The sequence below is a fragment of the Colius striatus genome, chromosome 15 (genome assembly GCF_028858725.1).
Source record: "Colius striatus isolate bColStr4 chromosome 15, bColStr4.1.hap1, whole genome shotgun sequence".
Taxonomy (NCBI): domain Eukaryota; kingdom Metazoa; phylum Chordata; class Aves; order Coliiformes; family Coliidae; genus Colius; species Colius striatus.
This window is the reverse complement of record NC_084773.1, coordinates 21,539,931-21,562,828: the sequence shown is the minus strand read 5'-3', so window position 1 is coordinate 21,562,828 and position 22,898 is coordinate 21,539,931. Positions and strand designations below refer to the sequence as shown.

At 46.2% G+C, this 22,898-nt stretch overlaps 1 protein-coding gene across 1 annotated transcript in view; it reads right to left on the bottom strand.

Annotated features, from left to right (window-relative positions):
• Positions 1 to 407: 407 nt before the first annotated feature.
• GRM7 (glutamate metabotropic receptor 7) overlaps positions 408 to 22,898 on the bottom strand; it is a 247,709-nt gene continuing 225,218 nt past the window's right edge. The window contains exons 9-10 of the mRNA XM_062008216.1: positions 5,407 to 5,653; positions 408 to 478 (exon numbers count right to left, since the gene is read on the bottom strand). Of these exons, the coding sequence (XP_061864200.1) occupies positions 408 to 478; positions 5,407 to 5,653 (318 nt within the window). The remainder of the gene's footprint in view (positions 479 to 5,406; positions 5,654 to 22,898) is intronic.

Here is a 22,898-nt window from a genome sequence, read left to right as displayed (position 1 = left end):
GAAAACATCTTGTTAGTCCTTAGATCTGATTGCCATGATTAACTTTTGATCATTTGTTTCTTCCTTTTAAAAGTCGTCACCAGAGATCTGAATCTTCAAAGGCCTTACTGGGATCCAGCTGCACTGGTGGGAGGTAGGAGATGACCAGTCTCGCTTTGCTGGGGCACAGCAAATGGATTAAAACCACTCAAGGCCCCGTTCTCCCCTTTCCAGAGGGAGCCCTTCTCACGGGAGCTTTTGGCAAGGGAACTGTGAACAATTTTTAAGTCAGACACGTGTTTTGACACAGCTGCACCGATGCACATTCCTCATTTACTCAGGCACATCATCACCATCATCATAACAACTTGAGAATAAAGCAATAAGAAGCTGGATTTGTCCTTACCTTTTTGGAAAGCAGGCAAAAGCTATACAGTAGGTGGAAGAGTGTACCAAGTAACAGATTTTTGAACACTCTTTCTTACTGGTGGTATGCAGTCTACAGGAAAAGTAAATACATGGATATGTATAATGTCTGTTCACAACAAACTCTTCCAATTCTGCCCTGCCACGGAGGCCATGACATTGACCCAACCGAAGAGCTCAGATTAGAGCAGCCGTAGTGGGAAGCTGAGAGCCACCACCATATGACATTAACTCTGGGTTGGAAATAAATGAACCAGTTCACAGAAGTTCAGGTACCTCTGAACATGGGAGCAGCTGCTCACAAAAGAGCAGGTCTGCTTGATTCATTTTCCCCTTCCTCTCCCATGAACATTTTGGCTCTAGTTTCAGACTCTCCAGTCATTCCTCACCCACACTGTCACTCTCAGGCTTCTCAGCATCACCAACAATCACTCCAGGTTTTTCCTCAGTAGGATGGAATAGGCAGTACCATGTCAGTGATGTTAAGGATGAGCAGGAATGAACACACAACCACAGCAGGGCACAGCATGGGAGCGTTGGCACAGCGCTGTCTGCGTGTCTGTCCCACACAGGAGATGCTCCTGTCCCACTTACACTCTCTACTGTTTGCTGATGGGAACCCTCAAAGTCCAGGTCCATCCTCAACACACAGAGGAAAAGGAAGCTGGACAAGCTGGTGTCACTGCTGTTGCAGCAGAGAGGAGCTGACAGCACACAGGACAGCACTGGCTTAAGATGGAAACATGCCAACGGTGCCTGGTCTGTTTGGGGACAGTGGGCAGTGGTTGCACTTCACCATTGAAAACTCAATCAACTGACAAGTTCTACTTAATGCTGAATAAAGGAAGAAGAGAAAAGATTGTCTTGTCTGTACAGGCAGGGAGCCCTCAAAGCATCTGCTCACTTACAAGTCCACACGAAGCATAACACTACTGAAAATTAGACTGAAAAGTTTAAGTTTGTAGGCCCTAAAGGTTTCTGGCTAGTCCCTGGTGACACCCCTCCTTTGCCACTTCTCAGCCAATCCCAGCCAAACTCCTCAGGGACAGTGATGTCCTCCCAGGAGCTGCTCCATCAGCCTGTGCCAGCCACGCGCTGGGTCTTTGGCACAGGCGTGCTGCACACCTCCTGCTCACTGCTGGGCTGCTCTGCACTGCACTTCCTGATCTCAGAGACACTCTCGCACATGCTGAGACTCTTCCCACGGGACTGGAAGCAGGGATACTGGAAGACCAACACTCCCTGTGCTGCCAAGTCCCTAAAGCCCCTATTCCTGCTCCTGCAAGAAAGCATCTCCCCAGAAGAGTCGCTCCCAGGAGGCTCTGGGCAGCTCAGCTTCCTCCTCACGGCTGCTTCAAGAGGGAAACACATGCAAGTAACCACCCTCCCAGCAAGGTCTGCTTGTCCAGCCCACGAGAAGCACAACCTCCTCATCACCAAACAACCCAGATGCTGATTTCCCTGTCGCTCTGTTTGGTAAAGCCACAAATGAAACCAGGTTGCTAGGGGAAAAGGAGTAACCACATGGAAGCCTCAGGATAATGTCAGTATCGGTTGGAGGTTCAAATGTAAAAACATAGCCTGACACTCTTGCTCTTGCAGCAGAAACACAAACAGAAGCACTCAAACATGAGAGCAGGATGAACTTGTCACATAGATGGAAGCTGCTGTGCACCAAACTGTGCTCACCTGAATCTGCAGCAAACAGGGATGAGCTGCAGGGAGCTGCTGAATGAGCAAAAGCATGCACGTGCCAGATGGGAAACGGGAACGATTAAGAGAGTTTTCCTAACTTCCTGAGTTTTAGATTGAGAAGTTGGTGTTAATTTACCCCATTCAGCAGGAAAGCCCTGGCTGGGAGCTCAGCTTGTGAAACTCCTTGCTTCCCACATATCCTAACCAAGTGCTGCTGCACAGTCCCTGCTTCTCCTGATGGGTGGGATATAAAGTCACTGCATTTCAAGTGATTTTTCTCCTACAGCAATGCAGTTTCTCCTTTTACCCTCAGGCTAAAGCCCCAGCACTTGAGCCCAGCCTTCCTCAGTGCTCTGCACATTTATTCCAAGCTCAAATTCCTGCAGCTCACCTGAGATGTGTGTGTGGCATTTCTACACAGTGCCCAGCACCACTGCTGAGGACCCACCTGCTCTTAGGAAGCCTCTGAGGTAATAGATAGGCCTTGCTGGTTTACATGCACACCTTCAGTTCCTTAGCACTTTTCAGGTTAACACATGGAGGCTTTATGTGAGACTATTTACTGTGAGACTATGTAAAACCATCCACATTTTGCTCTTGGTTCTGATTCTGGCGGGTGAGTAGGACAGGCTTGGTGTCAGTCAGCTAATCTGGGGTCAGTCACCACATTGCCCGATGTCTGGAGGACCATGAAGCCCACAGTGATGGCTCAACTGTAGCCGTTTCTCAGGAGGCAGGAAATATTTGTGTGTTTTCAATAGAAATGGCCACTCCAGTCCCCAGGACCTGAGCAAGCCATGAACAGCTGCATCACCCAGAAACACAACAGAAAATCACACTGGAAAAGCCAACAGCACTTTTGCACTTAGGAGAAAACGTTTTGTAGCTAAGCCAGGTCTGCAGCTAAGTTAGCTCTGCACAGTGCTGATGAGTCTCAGCCTCAGCCTCTAATTCCCTCCAGTTAACTTGCTTTCAGCCTAATCCAATGGCTTTCAGAGAAGGCTGGAACAGAGCTCACAACCAGAACTTCCCATCCCTGTGCTCCACATACAAATTGCTTTTAAAATATCAAGAACTTGCTAATTTCTGGAGACCATTTAAAAACGCCATTGAAGACGTGGGGAGTTTTGCTCGGATGCCACTGCTGCTTTTGAGCTCCTCACTGCTCTTTGCAGCTCTTTCACCTAAAAATGGAACTGCAAGCTTTTTTTTCAAACAAAGTATTTGTTTCATTTAAAAGTAGAGACTGAAGTTGGGTATCCACTGACTGACTTGCACAGCCAGCCACGCTGAATGAGGCACGATGCCTCCTCAGGGAGTTGGTTGATAACCTACTGAGCCCTATAGGAAAGCTCTCACCTGGGATTAAATGCATCCAAATACTTTAAGAACAGCAGCAGTTTATTTCTCCTGTCACACACGCTAACCCTGAGGCTGGGAGGGCTTCTCTCCCTGTGGGCTTCCCCAGAGCTCTGAATCAGTGCTAAGCAAAGGGAGGATTGGATGGTTAAGGCAGGAATTGGTGGAGCTTGGCAAGCAGGGGGATTCTGTCCCTCTCTTCTGTGTCTCCAAACTAATTGCAGCGTATAGTCGTGGGTGCAAAAAAGGGAGTTTATTAGAAACACAGGGCTTGAAGTGAGTGAGATTTCTTTTTAATAAACATATCTCCTTCCCAGGGCAAAACCTGACTGATCTGGTGTGGGAGGGAAATATTCTCAGAAGTCTGAAAACCGTAATAAGGTGCAGCACAGGAGAATGAGACCAGGAGGCGAGAGCCAGGGCGGGAACGCTGCAGTTCCCACGGGCACCTGCCTCTGTCTCCACACTGACCGTTTCCTCATCAGAATTTCCATCTTCCCCTTGCTCAAGGCTTTGAGGGGAAATTTTTAGATGTTTTTCAGGGCTAATTCCAACTCATTTGTCCAGGACAGTAAGAGTGTAAACGCCGTTCAGCGACACACACTCAGCTGCCCTTTCCCAGCTGCCTTTCAAAATCTCCTTCCTTCCTCCTCCTTTCTCTCCCCCATCCTCAGAGGCCTTTTCTGACCTGGTGTCTCAGGCAGCAACCCTCCCCAAACACCTCACAGAGGGCCAGAGGGTTGGACCTCAGCAGCATCACAGAGAGGGGCAGATTCAGAGATCAGAAAGAGCAGCAGAGCTTCCTCCACCGTGTGCTGGGTTACCTCACAGACACGTGCCCAGGCCCCTGCAGCTCTGCCTCTCACTGGGCAATACCCCAGTTTCCCCCTGCAGCCAGGGCTCTGTCTGGTATGACTAGAGGAGACAGAATATGGGCCTTCATTCATAAGCAGCTTTTCCTCACTGTCCTTCATCAAAGCCAGAGTTCAGACAGCTTGTTGAAGGCAAAGCTTGTTTTTCCAGTTAGAGTATGTTTTGTATACCTGCACGACAAGGCACCAGAGAAAAACACTCCAGAGGTGAATCGAGGGAGGGAAAGTGCTGTGTCAATAGTTTGCTGGCTGCTTCTGCTTTGCTTTGACAGCAGAGTTTCTGCTTTGAGGCAGCTACTCAGACAGCAGTTAATAGACATGAAGTGGCAGGGATTTCAGCAGCAAATGGATGAGCGGCTCATGGGCAAGGAAAGGGCATTTCTCCACATTCAGATCCGGTTTTCATAAAAACTGCAGACATGCCTAAACCTTTCCAATATGCTACAAAGTTGTGCAGCTGTCTCCTTCCTCAACTCCTTCCAGATTCAAATGCAAATCAAATCTGATGGCCTCAGTATGTAATTTTGTGCTACAATATACCATGCCAGGCACATTAAGGAAACTGGAAGCATCTTCTCGATCTGTTTTCCTTTTAAATCAGTGGCAAGATTTGCATTAGGACCGGATAAAACCCTTCAATGGGGATCTTGAGGGACTGGGAGATTTTTGCATACAGCTTTGCAAGAAGAAAAGAAAAGATGACTAAGGGTGAGCAGAGTTATCAATGAGTTTGGTCCGTGTCCCTCCGTCCATCCTGGGAACCGTGCCCGCCAGGCTCAGGAAGGTGTGAGTGGGACACTGAGGGTCTGGTACCCAAGGATGCTGCTGATCTCTCACTCACAGAGGAGGGAAAGAAGGAGGAGTTACAGCTGCCAAACACTTTGTGATGGGCTGCTGCCAACTGGCACAACTCAAAGAAGTGAGGAAGTAGAAAACTGAAGATATATAAATATGTGAGACGTCAAAAACCTTTAACTGAGAGGACCAAATAACGCTTAGGCCCTAAACCTCAGACACTGGCCAATGCCTCCAAGCTCCCCCAGGCAGCCAAGAAGAGAAGATGAGCAGTACTCACTGTTTGGGTCCACGTTCTCACACAGCTCGGTTTTGGCTTCGCCGTTGGGCCTGTCGCTGGGCTTGTGCGAGAGGCGCGAGGACATGGTCGCTGCTGTCACCACGGCCTTGAAGCTGCGCTTCCGCTTCTGCACGTTCAGCTCGGGGTGGAAGATGATGATGTACACCTTCGGCATGTAAAGCATCCCCAGCGCCACTGAAGCACTTAAGTTCATGGATATTGTAAGTGTGGTAGTTTGTATGTAGAGCTAGGAGACACAACACACGAGACACTATTACAAATAAGATGCCTGGGAAGGGGGCTGTGGTATTTCAAACACAAAGCAACCCTTTAAAAGCCACTTTTAATGAGTCACAGAGATGTGTGGGCCGAGACCTTTGCACTGCAAACCACCACGAGGTCCAACACACATCATCTGCCTGATATATCAACAGCCTCTTTGGAGGCTTAATGCTAGGAACCTGCAGTGGAACCTAATGCTAGGAACCTAACAACACCATTTCAACCATGTGCTTATGTTATAGCTTCACACAACCACAAACTCTTAAGGAATGGAAGGGACCTGCAAAGCTCATCCAGTGCAACCCCCTGCCAGAGCAGCAGCACCTAGAGCAGGGCACACAGGAACTCATCCAGCTGGGTTGGAATATCTCCAGAGAAGGAGTCTCCACAGCCCATCTGGGCAGCCCCTGCCAGGGCTCCCTCACCTCAACAGGGAACAAGCTTCTCCTTGTGTTTCTTTGGAACCTCTTCTGTTCCAGCTTGTACCTGTTGCCCCTTATCCTGTCATTGGCCATCAGTGAGAACAGCCTGGCTCCATCCTCCTGCTTCTGTTTGCTTATTTAAAGAGTGAAGGTCAGATTTGGATTGAAATAATGCCAGTGTCAATTTAATTGCATCCTTACTGTAAGCTTCAGAAGAGGAACTATAATGACACAGGTTAGTAAAAAAACCCCACACTTTCTTTTACCATACTTTACTCTTCTACAATTCATTGAAATAACTTTTGCAGGGAACACACAATGATTTGTAGGCTTGTGACATTTGGCTATGCTTACTATAAAAATAGTATATCTGCAAGTCAGAGAACAAGAGCTGCTGTGAGATGAGTGTGCAAAGAAACCACCATGACTGGAACATGCCTCTGCAAACACACAGGGGCACAAACCCCTGCTCCTTGTATTTTTTAATTGTCTTTTCAGAGGACACACTTCATAGATCAACTAGAACAATTGTGACTTAAGAGGATTAGGCACAGTGAAAAGGCACAGAGCACAATACAGGTGTGGGAGCTGAAGAGGGAGCAAAGTCCCTGCAGATCCCCTTCAAAAATTAAACATACAGTAAATCCCTATAGATGGGAAAATCATTGCACATTGAGAGTGATTTCCTCAGAACATTATTGCCTCTTCTCCTCCTATTCAGTGCTAATCAGTCTGAATTTCTGATGGGAAAACTCCATGAATAAACACAATGGCAGAGTAAAATGCTGACTCTGCCCAGATAGTTCCACATTCTCACATTTAGGAAAGCATGAGTGTCTCCAGACTTGCCAGTTATATCTGCATAACAGTTGCTATTGTAGTGATTAAGGCCACCACTGAAAGCAATAAAATGCCTTGCAGAAAGCATCAAAAACACGGTGTGCACAGATGTGTCTCTGTACAGACGCAGACAAGCAGAAGCTGAAGTGCTTTATCAGTTTCTATTTACTCATTATCAGAAGGAAATGATGCTGATGGCAGAGATTTTGTCAGTCAGGACAGTACGACACAGCCCATGTCATCTGGTGAAGGTGTGTGCCGGGCCAAGATACACCACTTGAAGCTGGGAAGGAGCCCAAGGAATGTTGGTACCCCTAGAGATATATGCTCTATACCTTCACACATAAGTGCTGTGCCTATTCCCCTTATAAGAACATTGAAAAGAGAAGACAGTTCTCAGTGCATTTACATCCTTGGAGCTGATCCTCCTTTCAGTTAAGCTCTCATAAATCAGCTGTAACTCACTTGTGGCCAAGTGCATTGTATTGATATAAATAACTCAGACTTAAATATCTATCAAATACATTTAATAGCTAGAAGTGAAATTTGTAACACTTAAGAGCTGAAGAACAAACAGGAAGATACCCTCCTGATCTCCAAAGTGTTTGAGACTTACTGCTGCTAACTTGCCTTGCTAACTTAGGTAATTCTTGTCTCTGTTTGATAAAATGCTTCAGCAATAGTTACAGGAGCTGCATGTGCCAACACTTCTAGAGGCCAGAAAGATGCTGGGGACTGCACACTGACAAATTACATCACACCTTGGGCCTGCTGAGTTCCCAGCTCTGTATTTAGACCACACATCTCTCTGCTAACGCTTGGAAGAAAGCTTGCTTAAATAATGCCTGCAGTCCTCCTAGTTTAGTCTGAAAAGGACATGGCTCTGTAAGGTGTTTGCCCCTGCTTCTATATACAAGATATGTAACTAAACCTGACAGGCACTGAATACCTACTAAGCAGTATTGCTGAATGAGATCTGCATTTGTACAAGGGCAGAAAAGCTCTGTGTCAGCGAGGAGCTCTGTCAGAAATACCCAAGATGTATGGGTTCTCCAAAGCCCTGTTGTGTGCAGCAGTTATCCCAGATGAATTTAACTCACAGATAAAGTCTGTTTGAGTAGCCATATGGTGAAGACTGCACGGTAGTGTTTTTCAGCTTAACTCTTGATTCGCTTTCTAGAGAATATAGAAACATTTATGGGAAGCAAGAAACTGAACAACAGAAGAAGAAAACCCTCAAAACCTCCACAAAACCATTGGGAAAAGAAAAAAAGCCAATGGCACAGCATCACTGGCACAACACACACCATTAGCTGCTCATGCTCCACAGACACAAATAGCCTATTTATGTTTGATCACAGCTTCTCCCCACCCAAATCCCACTTCTTTGCCATGGAAAACAACAGCTCCCCAGAGGAAGCTTGATGAGCTCGTCACTTAAGCAAAATAATACCACCACACTGGTAGACACACGTCACAGACACACCGTGTGTCACAGCAACTGAAAATCCTGGCAAAGCAGAAGGAAGGATGCATTTAGGGCAAGAGTTACTTTTAAAAGCACTGTGTATGTAGCAAGGAGTTTTCAAACGGGTCCTCAGTAGAAGAATTAGTTACCTACACGTGGCATCTTCTGAGTTTTGGAACAGATGGTGAGTCGGATACATGACACGTCTTCAGAGAGGGTAAGAACAAGAGAGGGATAAGATCTTAGACACCAGGAGAAGGGGACTGTGTTTGCACAGCTCCTTTGGGCAGGACACACAGCCCCTGCTGAGCTCACCCATATTGGTGGTGGATAACTACTCGTGATGAGATGGTGGTTTGGCAGGGCCTGGGTGCAGGTTTCCTGAGGCATCGCTGCAGATGGCTCCCAGGAGCAGAGGGCAGATTTCTGCACCAGTGCTCAAACACCCCCACAGCCTCCTTCTACGGGAGCAGCTTCCCTGCATGGTTTTTCACCGGCTACACCAGTGGGGATCTATCCTTATCTGGAGGTGACTTACCCAGGGCAGGGTTTGACCCAACATTCCCCTCTTAATCCCAGGCTGCTGTGCCTGCAAAGGCACCACAGTGCCAGGAACATTTTCCTCTAGGTGCACACAGGTAGTCATTTTTCTTTCCTGCTGCTATTCAGGGGTGGAAGGTTAAACGATTATTTAGGTCTTTTGCAACATCACACCGGCAGAGTTTCCTACCTTGCAAATGCTGACGGAAGATGAAAGGCAAAGGGAGAAAAGAGCTTTTGTAGAACAAGGCAGGATGAGTGACACGCAATGCTTCTCATGACAAATGGAAGCTTTACACAGATAAGGGAAACTAATAGATATGCTTATTATGCAGAGCCTTAGTTTTATGTATTTTATCTCTGCTTTGTGGTTTTACCAGTCAAACATAAAAATGCACTTTCCTTGGAACTATTTCGTTTCTTATTTCACTTCTTCTGATAAACTCTCTGAAAGCATTTTAGATGAATGCAAATGGGTGACTTAAAATACAAAGGATAACTGACAATGGGAGTCTAATAATTCATGCATGCCTTTTACAGCTGGCTGGTGAACCTGGTCCCTCCCAGCCCTGGGATCTCATTAAGAAATTAAGATGCAGATTGAGTGCGAGATGCTCAAACTGGAATGAGAACTGAGATGGAGCAAAGTCCTGCCAGTGGAAATCAGAGCTTTCTAAAACCAGTGTCGTCTGGGTCTCTACAAGCTCCACTCCCACAGAGGGGCTGAAGCCACCTTGGCTACGACAGAAGGACAAGGTCATTGTGGAGGGTCATCCTCACTCACATCTCTCCCTTTCTCTCAAGTTGACTCTGAATTTCCACAAGTTCTAACTTAAACCTACCACACTGCCATTACAAATGCACCAGGCTTTGAAGCAGTGCCTGGGAGAAAACTCAGCCCTAAGGATATCATTCACATGCAAAGGCACCTAGATTTTATCATTTATTTTACATAAATGATTTCCATTTGAGCTTTGGGTTTCTGTGTTTTTCCAGGTTCTTGCTTTATTCATCGAAATGATGAAAATTACCTTCAAAACCTTGAGAGAAAATTAGGCTGGTCTTGAATACACACATCTAATAACCAGCAATTTTTGTAGAACAAATTATATCAAAGGACAATTTTGCATGAGCTGGGATTACTCTCAGAAGCAAAGCACTGCAGGATCAGGCCTTTTGCTCTCTCTGCTAACCCACTGGATGGATTTCCAGCTGCTGGGCCACAGAACTTACTGCTGCAGATCTTAGAAAAGTCTCTTTAGGAGTCAGGGACTCTTTCTGTAGGCTAAAGCTTTGCATTCACAGTCTAATCAGGAGCAACTGCTCCTTTCATCTAATCCAGCTTGCTAATTATGCAGTAAGTTCTGTTATTTTGTAATATGGAAACAAAGTGGTAACTTGAGATATTTTTGGGCTTGTACTATCACAAACCAATTTATCTCACTTTTATACCGGAATTAAAACAAATGCTCTTACACATGAAGTAGTTTATCAACCTCCCAGAAGGCTCTTCCAGGTCATCTGAAGACTTCCACTCCTCCTCTACACAATGTTGTGCAAATGTAACAACCAGAAACGTTTTTTAATCAAGATTAAATTTGGCTTCCACTGCATTGCACCTCTGCAAAAACAGAGAGAGCAAGAAGACTTGACCATAAATGTGCTCTCAGACCTTCTAGTGTCTAGTGCCCCTACCCACTGAAGTTATCACATCATTTTAAAGGCAAATGAATCTTTAAATCAGCTTTGCTTAGGAAGTGCCACTGTGCTTGTGCCTCCAGCAAAGCTGCCGGCCTTTTGGTACCCAAACTGCTGCAAGAGGCTGTGTCACGTTTCTCACAGAGCAACACCAGCTGATATCAGGGTGGGTTGTGGCCAGGACCCAGGGCAGATGTCATGGCACAAAAGCCTCCAGCCACAAAGCACCTCTAAAACTGCTAATTCAAGAGAGCCTGAGGAGTCAGCCTGCCTGCATCTACTTTGGGACTCTTTCTGCCCCTCTGCCCGTCGCTGTGCGTGGTGGGGAGGACAGGCTGTGGCCATGGCCCTGCTCCCTTTGACAGCACAGAATCACAGAATGGTAGGGGTTGGAAGGGACCTTTAAGTGCCATAACCTCAAATAGATAACCAAAACCCACCGTAAAAGCAAAAGCTGTTCTCACGTCCTTAGACAGCTTGATTTGTGGAAGTTTCAGGCAACGGCAGCTTTACCTAGGCAACCACGTATTTCCACAAGGACTGTAGGCTTGTGTTGTCTGAGAAATAGAAAATATCCCGTGTGAAGCAGTCCTGTCAGCTCTCTTTACTGCCCTGACTCTGTAATCCTCTTTTCACACCCCACTGAGGCTTTGCAGCAGCCCGTGCACATCCCGGGCTCCTGCCGCCGGCTCCCACGGCACAGACACACACTCGCTTTTCTTCACTTGGATGCTACCAGTTCAACTGCAGATAATACCACAGTGTCCTGAAGCTTATCCACGGGCGACTTCCAGAACCCCTGCCTCCATCCCCATCCTTTTAAGCATCATAATCTGCTCAAGCTGTCATTTAGCAGTGTCCTTCGGAGAACAGAGCAGCTTGAAAAAAAACCCAGACTCTTTTCCTAGCTGAGGTGGCTTAGCAGTGCTTAGGGAAAGCAGGTTCCCTTTCTTCTAAGCTAACATTATTCCAGAAAAAACACTCCCTCCCACCCTCCCCTGGACACCAGGCTCCAGCATTTCAGATGACAGAGGCAGGTATCCAGCAAGCAATCCAAAGGACAGATTTCCAGTTGCAGGAGGTCACTTAATAGATGTGACCCAGTGACTACATCACCGATCTCCTGCTCTGTCACACTGTTCCTAATGCTGTTGGTATAATCCACACTCTTATCAGTATTCATCATACTTTTATAGCAGTTCAGTGTCTTACAGGCAAAGAACACACACACACACAGGCCACAGACAAACAGTAAATGTTGCAGCAGCAAGCAGCCAAGTGCTGCAGTGTCAGAGTTCCCTCTGCTACTTTAACTTGGTCTCCTGGTAGCTGGTCACCACATCACAGCCCCATGGTCACACAGTCTCTTCATCCATGGGTCCATCCATTTAATATGCTCCTTTCTGCTCCCTTTTCAAGCTCTTAGCTCCATGGCTAAGTTCACCCTTTGATCCCTGTTGTGAGGGTGTAACACCTTCTTTGTCAGACTTTCCCAGCCCTCTGTCTCCCCGTGCTGCTGGTGCTGTTTGGTGTGTGCCTTTCCCAGCCCGTGGAAGCCAGCTGAGCTCCTCCACAGAGCGCAGCAGAAGCTCAGCAGCACGAGCCGGCGGCAGCGTGTGAATCCTGACGCTCACAGCCGCCAACTCCCCCAGGGACGCCTGATAAACAAATCATAGTAGTTATGCTGATTGCAGTCATTACAGTAGGAAATAGCACTGCAGGCAAACGGCCTTTGTGAGAGGTCTGAGGGGATGTCACGGCATCGCTCACAGCGTTTCATTACAAACCCTGTGCTGGGTAATTATGCGAAAGGTGACACTGAAGGAAATGATGGGATTTGAGTTTCAGAAAATGTCCCTGTGACGGTTGGTTGCTCTTCAGGCTGACAGCCCCGGGGCTGCTCATCAAACACCGCTGCTCCCGCACGCCTCTGCCCGAGCGGCTCCGCAGCCTGGGCTGCACGGGCACTCGCAGGCTCTGGGGCACACCTGCAGCCCCATCACACTGCCTTTTCTTTCCAAGCTCAAAGCCGTGTTTGTTTACCTCTCAACAAGGGGCTTTGTGCATCTGAGGCTGGGTGCAGAGTGACACACAGAGTGACATCACATTCCCTCAGAGGCAGGAAAGTAAAGAAGATCAGAAAGTAGCTCCCCAAATGACTTTTCTTCTATACAGAGTAAAAACCACCACGTCACACTCTTTCAAGAAGCCATCAGGTACCTGGCTGACCCTCGCCCCAGCTCACCGTGACGAGGACGGCCACAGCTCAGGCACGCAGAGGCACCCGCAGGACGCCACACGCTGCCAGCAGCAAAGGAGACCTGCAGGGTAACCACGGCTGCTTTAGGAACAGGGATTCTCTCCTGCCCAACAGAACTGCTGATGCTGGAGCGAGCTTTGATGTCAGATCTGATCGTTCTGGCCACCTGAAGACAGCCTGTGATGTTCTGGAAAGTTGCTCTAAATCACATCTAAGTACAGAGGTCTGGGAGAACAACATGTCCAGAGCTGTGAAATTCCCCTTGTCACAAACGTGCCGGATGAGATCTTGTTCCTTCCTTAAGACACAGCAAAACAGGGCAGAGAGCGAGGCACAGGTACCACGCTGGGAGGAGAGCGAGGGAGCCACACCGCCGATGAACCCTCGGAGCGAGCACCAGCACCGGCATGGCTGCTGCTCCCCCAGCAGCACCACACACCAGGCTGATGCAGGTAACGGCATGTCATGAATCATGTTTCAATATGTTTCTAGCAGCGGGAGGCTGAGCATACCAAAGAGAAAATTGGGGTCATATCCTGAGCGATTACCACCTGCAGAGGCCAAGTGAGTGCGGCACTAAGCAGGGCTAAAAGGACTAATTGCCAATTCCCTCTGTGCTGTAAAACTGCTCCTTCTAACGTCACACTGTCAAAACCAACTTCAAATGCTCATATCCAAACAGCATCCAACATCCAGTTTTTCAGCTTGCATCCCACAAGCAAATGTACCCCATAAAGCTGAAGCAAATGTATGGATTTAGAATACATTTTAGCTATCTGAGCTAAGTACAGATTGTTTCCCCATAATAAGAACTCCCTTATGCAAGAAATTTGTATACATCAGACAAAATATTTACAGATTATATCCATAACTGGTACAATAATTCAAAATACCAAATGTTAAAGCACTTGCTTTGAGGGTTATGGTGCAGGAGAAATTTTGTCTCTCCAGCCTGGGAGAAAACTCTAGCAGCTTATCTAGAAGGAAATTAAATTACTCAGATAATTGGACAGGGCAGTGATGGAAAAGCATGTTGCTGCTTTCAAAGGGCATCAAATAGCTGAAAGATAAATTGAAGCCGTATCAAAGACAATCCCACAAGTCAACTGGTTTATACTGCTGGAAAAAAGAGCTGTCTTTGCTTTCTGCATCAGTTACAGAGACAATGAAGATGCCCATGAACTACTTAGAATCACTTGGGAGTTGCTCTGCCAAGAAACGAGCAGTGATAGCCCTGGCTGCTTTGACTTGCTGACTCTCTGGAACGGGCTTGATGAGGATTTCTGAATTTTGTGATCTCTTTAAAGTAGAAGTTTCTCATAGGAGTATGTGCCAGCAAAGCAACCTTCTTGCAAGGACAGTAACATGTGAAGGGAAGTCCCTGCACCTCCACCACTGAAATAAGATGAAGTTCTGTCCCTTTTTGGATTCATCTACTCTTAGTTTTCTGCTTCTGGACATCCAGCACTGCTCTGCAACACTGCTGTCCCTGGCACAGTGATGAGAAACACACGTCCTCCCACAGATCCAGAGCTAGTGGCTGAGTGGGCAGCCAGAGAAGGGGGCAAGGCTGTGAACCACGTCCAGGTCACAGCAAGGATGAGCCCTCCCAGTCCTGTACCTGTTAACACAGGTGATGGTGATAGAGACACAGCCAGGAAACGGCTGCATACGCCTCTCCTCACATTCCTCTTCTATGCTAATCACATAAGCTGATGGACATAAGGATCTGAAATGGATGAAAGTTTGCCACAGGGATCTCAGGTGTGTGCTGTTCTCCTGCACAGGCTTCTCTCCACAACAGGAGCATCCTCAGCCCCACCAAATCATTTCGCCTGGGTCACTACAGGGTCTCCAGGCGATACGAGATTTCAGTCACAGCAGAGTCTGGCTGCATTTCAAGCAGAGACAGAAGCAAAGAGCTCAAGAAATCCCATTATCAATCCTCAGAACTGCCTAATATCTATTGCTTGACACTCGTGTTTGTTATAATAGCTATAAAGTAAGTTACACATCACTAAAAGAGACAAACACAAAGTGCAACAGAAGTAATGCACATCCCCAACTTCTATTATTACAATAATGACTTTTCCCTCTCTCCCTGGCTGAGCACTTAGCTTTTTTGAGCTAGAAATAATTCTTCATCTGTCACTTTTTCTTTTCCTTCTTTTTTTTTTTTGGAAAGAGAAAGCCTTCATTTCATTCTCCCCCTTCACCACTGCACTGCTAAATTGACTGACATACAATCTTGGCATTTTAGGGTATTCAGTGCCAGACTTCAGCTGCTGTTATAAATCATATTTCTCCACACTTATTGCATTTCATTCATTTTATACATGACCAGAGATTAGAGTTCAAATGAAATAGATTTTGCTATCCTTCTTATATTCCAAACGTCACCACTCTAGAAATCTTTAATTTTACTCACTTCAACTGCTGAATAATTCAATGTAAAAGGAAGGAAAAAAACCCACCAACCCCTGCAGTACTCAGCTTGAGATTTTGAGCAAAATAAAGCATGGATGCTCCGAGCTGTGTGAGTGGGGCTGTCTCCTGGCAGGCATGGCCCCAGAGCCACTGGGAAAGCTTTGGGATCTGAGAAGGTGTGATCATGAACTGACTCTCCCTTAGGTAATGTGATACCTGCAATCACTAAAAATCACTATTTCCTGTCATCAGTTTTCAAGAGAAAAATTGTGGAAGTGTTGAAAGCATTCCAGCAGAGAAGTGCTGCCCAGCCAGTGGGAAGCCAGTGCAGCAGAAAAAATGGCCCCGGAGAGGCCCTGAACAACCCAGGAACTGCTTGGGGATTAAATATTGCTTGAAACAGCAGACAGCCTCATGACACCTACAGCCTTTCCTTACCAAAAAGTTGCTGAGTGAACAAGAGGCAAAGCTACCTTGCAATTATTCTCAGACCACTGACACATTCTAGAGTAGGAAATAAACTCGGGTCAAGACAGTTGTGTTTATGTCAGATGGAGGAATAAGCAAGGCTGAATAGTCAGTGAAAGGCATTCATTATAAAAAGAAAAACTGCAAGCTAATGTGTGTAAAAGTAAACACAGAGATGGGCAACTAAAACCATTCTGGCCCTCAGTCAGGCAGAGTAAAACAGTTACACAGAAACTTCCACTCAGAGAAGCCACCCAGCTTTCTAGACTTTTACTCTGCAGTCATGAAGGTCTCATAGTGCTAATAAGTAGTTAAAGAAAAAGGAATAAAGTTCTCCTTTTTTTAAACAACAGCTTTGGATGCCTAACCTCACTCTGACAGCGTGCTGAGGTAAATCTCTCAGATCACCAGTCTAGGAAATGAAATGTTCTTCGAAGAGGTCTCTGCCAGACCAAAAGGGATGCTGGCATTTATTACACCTGACAGGAAAACATAAAGCAATGCTTAGGTTCATCTGCCTGCCCACACTGGAGTAAAAACCCCAAAGTCTGGAGAAAATGAAGAGAAAGCATCTAAGCATGGCCATGGTGGAGCCTGCCCTGCACTGCCAGTGAGATCTCTCCAGTACAGCTCATCACTGTACCACTTAAAGTCCAGAGAAAAGCAGCTGAATGACCTTTCTGTTCATCTAGAGGCAGATCTGAGCTGGGACTGAACTTTCCACCAGCACTGAAGCATGCATTTATTCAGCAAAACTTCTACTAGCGCTCTCTTCAGCCAATTTAAATAACACAACTTACAGCACCAGAAGAGTGATCCTGTATCCTGGGACATACAGCTTAACTTCCCCTTTCCACAGGCCATCTGACAGCCAGACACAGCCTTTGGGCTCCTGGAAAGCCACGGCCCCTCAGAGGTGCTGCGTGGTGAAGCTCAGGACTACAAAGCCCCAGACACAGCACAGTGTGTACTTTTCTGTGGATCTTGGGTGCTTAGGATGAAAAAAGACCTACCAAGACAAACATATTCCCACTTCACTGCAATGACTTACTGGGATACACATACCTGAAGCATCAAGCATTTCTCTTCCACCTTTTGCATGGAGACTTTTGGGAGCTGCATGAGCAAGGCAAAGGGCAAAGCATCTCAAAATGAGAAGAATCATCCTCTAAGGAAAGGCAAGATGGAAACCCAGAGACAGCAGGAGCTTCTAAAACTCCCTTCAGTTCACAGGCTGGCTCTTTACACTTAGTGTACTTTGATCAGTGTGGGCAAATGAGATAACACGGTATGTATTATGCAGGTAGGCTCCTTTGTCAAGCTGCAGGTCACAACACATGATAGGCTTGACAATCAACAGCAGCTCATGGATCTGCACAAGGTTGTCATGGCAATGAAACGTCTGCAAATGCAGCTGATACCAACTGCTGCTTTGCCTTGACAGCGCTGAAAAATGTTGCCAAAATTATTCATAGCCTGGAAATAAGAGAGGCACAAATGCCCTCATGGTTTCTTCCCCACTACATGCTGTTCACCATTCTGGGGGTTGCAATTTTCTTTGCTCTCATTACCCTGTGGATCAGCCAGCCTCCCCATGGCACGCTGCCCTGCTTCGGGAGCTGGGGTCTGGCAAAATTCAGTGGATAATCCAAAATAAATACAAGCCCTTTAATCGTTTTATAATCACACTCAGTAGCCTAGTAGGCTAATGCTGAAGAAAAGGCTAAAGAACAGAGCTAAGCCCCAGACAACCACCCTTGCTGCAGAGCAGGAGGTGTTTCTCCAGGCGTGACCAGGGGTTCAGATGAAGCTGGGAAGGACAACGTGGGCACACGGTTGCCTGTGTCTGTCCTGCTCTGTGGTGGCTAGGTTTTCCTGAGCAGTCAATCTGCAGCCTTAACAAGGTAAAAAAAGCAGGTATTTCAGCCCATGCTATGCCCCTAATGAAAAGCAGAGCTCCATGCAGAAGATTCATTTTACAGAGCAAGCTTTGAGATTTTTTTCAGTCCTTTCACCTTCAATTTTGTCTCCTCCCCATCCACCCAATGAATGTTTTATTTATATCCAGTCACTTTCACCCAGTTGGAAGACATTCTCTGAAATAAAATTGCTGTTTTTCTGAGGCAGTCCAGTTAATAGATTCCCTTTGCACCCACTCTCTTCAGCAACTGAACCTCCTCAATCTACTGACACACCAGGCTCACAAAAAACCTCCACCCCAAACCATTCCCCCTCCAAACACAAATCCTCCATCCCTCCCAGAACAATAAGACTTATTCTCTCCCCTAGCTGCAACTAATATCTTTAATAAGCACATAGTTCTGAACATATATCTTGGTGATACTGTCTTTTGTTGTGCCAAAGAGATTTCTATCAGGTTGCACCTAAGTCACATTGAAGTAACATGCTGCTGTGCTACACCACCACTGTGTATTTCACCAGGTCTGGGAATGTTTTCTGCAGGATTTGATTTCCTCATAACTCTACTGGCTTCAGGCTATTCATTTCTGGGAGCATCTATTTCATGCACATCTATTTCTGTCCCTACTTTACCTTTCATCTTGGAGCAGACTCCACAAGGCTGACAGGGAAGGAGGTCTCCACCTAGCTCAACTAAGCAACTGAGTATTCTTCCTGAGAGCAATCAGTGTACAAAACCTCAAATCAATCCCAGAAAAAGCCCCACCTTGCTCATCTAACACATCTGAAAACTGAACTACAGCAGCAGCCCTGCCCCGTTCTCACGCTAATTATGGTTGTCTCGTCTCCCCCATCACTGCGGCTCTGCTGTAAACCCCAGGGAAGTCAATGGGAATCTTTCCATGTCAGTGAAGTTTGATACAAGCCTATATTGAGACTATATTCCATATATTTGCATACAAAGTAAGATCTAATTGTGCTTGGAGACCTTCAGGGGAATTCAAAGTGCAGGTTGGTGTCAGCACAGGAGTGGGTAAGAAAAAGCTCATCCTACGTGTATTACTTCTGTTTAAAGCCCTTTAGAGTAGAACACTGGTTGTTACAAAGCACCAACAAACATACACATAAAGCTAGCTGGTTTGTCACCAACTTTTAAAATTATAATGGGATTATGTTTTTAAAAGCAGAACATTTACATGTTGCTTTTGCTACTTAAAAAAAACTCCTTAAGCCTAGAAGCCTGTTCTATTCAACAGCTGTTGCCATCTGCCAAGGAGTTTGGGTGTCTTTTGAGATCTAAAGGTGGCATTGGAGTACCAACATCAGTCTGCAGTTCCAGCCAACCAGTCACTTGAGCTGGGTTGTGATTTACTAATTAGCATGAAAATTAGTTTGTTTTCTAAAGCGTGGAGGAACGCAGAGAGTGAGTGGGAGCTGCTCAAAAGGCTGGTGGGATTCAGGCAGCCAGACCTTCACTCCTGACCAGCCATGGCAGGAACTGAAACCCTGGCAAAACACAGAAAAGTAATTCCCTATGTTCAAGAAAAGACATTTAAAGTTTTCCTTTTCTGTGAGTTACTTGAGGATAAATCACTACTGTGATGGAGCTTAGTTTCTCAAAAGCATCTACAGGCAAAGAAAAACACTGCAGGACGAGGCTGCTCCAGGGAAGCAGCCTGGAAAGTTGTGCCTGGGCTGCCGTCCTGGCAGGGCTTGTGAAGCAGCCAAAACCAATGGGCTTCTTCACATGTTTGCCATTTCTACGGTCTGTAACAAGAAAGGTTTCTGTGGCCGAGCACACAAGCCCCTCTCCTGCAGTGCAACCCTGACAGAGTTACTCAGGGGCAGGAAATTGCACAGGGAGACTGTTTTCCTACGTTGGTTCTCAGAAGACTGTTCCTCCATACCTGCAGAATGGCCAAAGTTCAAGGTGTGTTGTTCTAACAGTGACAGCTGTGCTCTGAAACCTTTCCATTCCCCCACAAAACCCCTTCCCCTCACCAAAAAATCCCCAAACCCAACCAACAAAGGCTTTGAGGGCTGGGCTGTGGGCAGCAGACCAAGCCCCAGGCAGGTTTTGTCTGTGCACAATGATGAGCTGTTGGTGCTGTACAGGTGTGCACAGGTAGGTGTTCATTTTCTCTATTACTCTTTCAGCACTGTCCAAGTTGGCATTTAATTAACTAAGTGACTTGAGCCACCCAATTCTTGTTGCTACTGATGTATCACAATTAGAACAAACTGTTGCCACGGCAACCGCTCAATCCATCATAATTCATGAAGGGGAGCCAGCTTGCGCTTGCTTTGCGCAATCCTTGGGCTGCTGTAGCTCGCAGATGGGTGTCTATTGTCATGCTAAATTGGGAATGGGTAATCCCAGAATACAAGATGATTTAGGTGCTCATTTAAATGAGATTTAATTACCAAAAAGTCTATCATTGCAGGAGCTGCCAAACTGTCAGGAGGCATCCGTGCACATCCACGCTAATCCGGAGCATCGGGAAAGGGCTTCCTCTCCTAATTACCAAACCTTGGCTTTATTTTGTTGCAGGAATAAACTGAATCTCCATCTTGTCTGATGCTGCAACGACAATTTACAGCAATATCAAATCATTTTCCAATGCAGTCTAAAGAGGTGACACTGCATCCTGTATCACACTAGGAGAGCTCACAGTTCCTCATTACCAGCTCTGAGTTAACTCTGAAGTTAACTCCTACATGTCTTACCTCAGAGATAACATTACAAATCACTATGAATTATTTAGAGGTCCTTATCAGCACTTTCCTTTGAGGTACTTATAACAGAGAGCAACCTGGAATATTATAGGATGAGAGAAACCTGAGTTTTAAGCCAAATCAGCTCACACATTTAACTAATCCATAACCTGACAGAAGACCCAGCTCTGCATCTATCCCTTGTTAAGTATATTTTGACAGGATGAGAAGCCAAACAGTTTATTGCTGCCTTCGTAGCTGCACACCATGTCAGCTTCTACACCTAACTGAGATTTATTTACTGTCTTCTGTCCCTTATTACATATCAAGAAATAAATGCTGAGTACCTCGCAGTTCCCTTATCTCTGCATGAAGAAGCCACAAGGAAGCTTGTAAATACACGGCTGAATTGGTGGAAAACTATCCCTCCTGTCAGTGAACGCCAGCCCTGGGCCTCAGGGGAGGAAAAGCATCCAAAGGAGGAATTTTTCTGTGTGTTAGGACTGCAATCAGAGCCAGCCAGCCTGCCCAGCTCCCACAGGGGCTTGTCCAAGGCATTTACCTTCCCGAGCCCGGTGCCACAGCGCTGGGCACCGAGCAGCCCCGTGCGCTGCAGCCCCGGGCACGTGGCCAGAAGATGTGCTCATCTTTTTTTCCCCAAGCGAGTCCTTGCTCAGGTCCAAGTTAAGACTAAATTTGGTGCTGCTGGGCTCAGCACAGGCAGCAATTATCAACAGGGATATTTAGAGGCTCTGACCTTTCCTTCTTATCTTCAGTCATTAGCAGATTTCATCTTCCAGTCAATAAAATACGCTAACACGACATTGATTTTGAAGTTCAAAACGCTTGATCTCTCTGCTTAAACTTCCTTGGTCCTCCAATTAAGGTTCCAGAATAAATCTTAACTGCTACCTAATATCAGTCTTCACAAGACTTTCTCTCCAGCTGCAATCATGCTTTAAGCACCTTGGCTAAACTAATTGATTTCCATTCCTTTCTGTTAGCACCGCCTAGTGCAAAGCTTTTAAACCCATTTTGCTCTTCAGCTTACCGGGGAATTACTGTTGCTAGTTAAGTTTGTTAGCAGGATCTGTTCCACTACTAAAAAGAACGATCCTGTCTTCAAATTATATTTAATTATCTCCATTAAACATTGCAGGCTGCTCTGATGTTGAAAATGTAAATCACAGGGAACAGGAGGAAGATGATAGCATATTGTTCATCACATACTTTGTCCTCCTACTCCCTCTGCATTCTCTTAAATTAATGTCTCTAACTGTAAGTCCAATGAAGATCTCCTGAACGCTCAGATACTCAATTTACAATACATGCATCATTTTGGGGTTATTATACGTGCAACATCATCTTTACCTAATTAGTGAAACCATACAGTGCAGAGTCATGGGCAGGGTTAAACCTCAGGCTTCCCTGCTCTGGTAGAAGCAGTTAATGACTGAATGGATGATGTTAATGGCAATTAGCAGTGTAACAAAAGTGATTATTGTGAGGAACCTCTTTGTAAATATGAATTTCACCTCATTCCCCCACGCTGAGGTTTGTCATCAGAGATACTTCAGCCATTTAAAGGCCAAATGCCAACACATATTGAATGATCTCTTGGTGAAGATCCAAAAAGTGCTAAACCTGGAAAAAACCTTCACAAAGCCATGACAATTCAAGAGGTCAATGAGGCTCTCCTGCCCCCTGCAGCTTGCCCCATCAACAGAGATTTGGATGGGAAGGGAGATTGCCAGGCAAGGGAGATTGTCTTGTAAAACATACTCAGTGGGTACCTTTCTAGGTGCTGCCCACCCTTCCCCACCACACTGGGAAAGAAAACATAGGGATCTCCAGTTTCTGCTGCTGAGAGGATACGGAGACAGGGACATGAGCAATAGCAAAGTTTGAGATGGATACGATGTCAAACCACCCAATTGCAGAAGGAGAATGTCTTCCTTGGTTTTCTTTCACTCTGTCTGGACAGGGCATTACATTCACCTGGTAAGGACCCTCGGGGTGGCTCTGCTGCAGCTACAGGCAGAGGTGAGACCTGGCTGCTGCCCCAAAAACCTTCCACTGTGGTCAGGATAGCTCCAGCTTTGATTTGTTTGTCCCTCTCACCTCCTGAAGCTTCACTCAGGCATGCTGAGCAGAGCACTGCTGCAGTGAGAAGAACAGGAGGGAAAACCAGTACCAAAACCACAACAGCTCCCTCTGAGCTTCTTCCCTGTGTTCCTTTTTCTCTTGCAGTTTGTCCTCACCCATGCATCAGAGCAGCTCCTCTTGTACACGCTTGCAGGCATCTTTGTTTTGGCAGTTGCTGACTAACCTCTTTCTCTTTGAGAGGCTTTTCATTTCTCATAAGATATCGATCCTCTGACAACAGTCATAAACAACAGGACAGATTTCCAACACCACTGGGCAGCAAGGGCAGAAGAGGAACCGGCGGCAT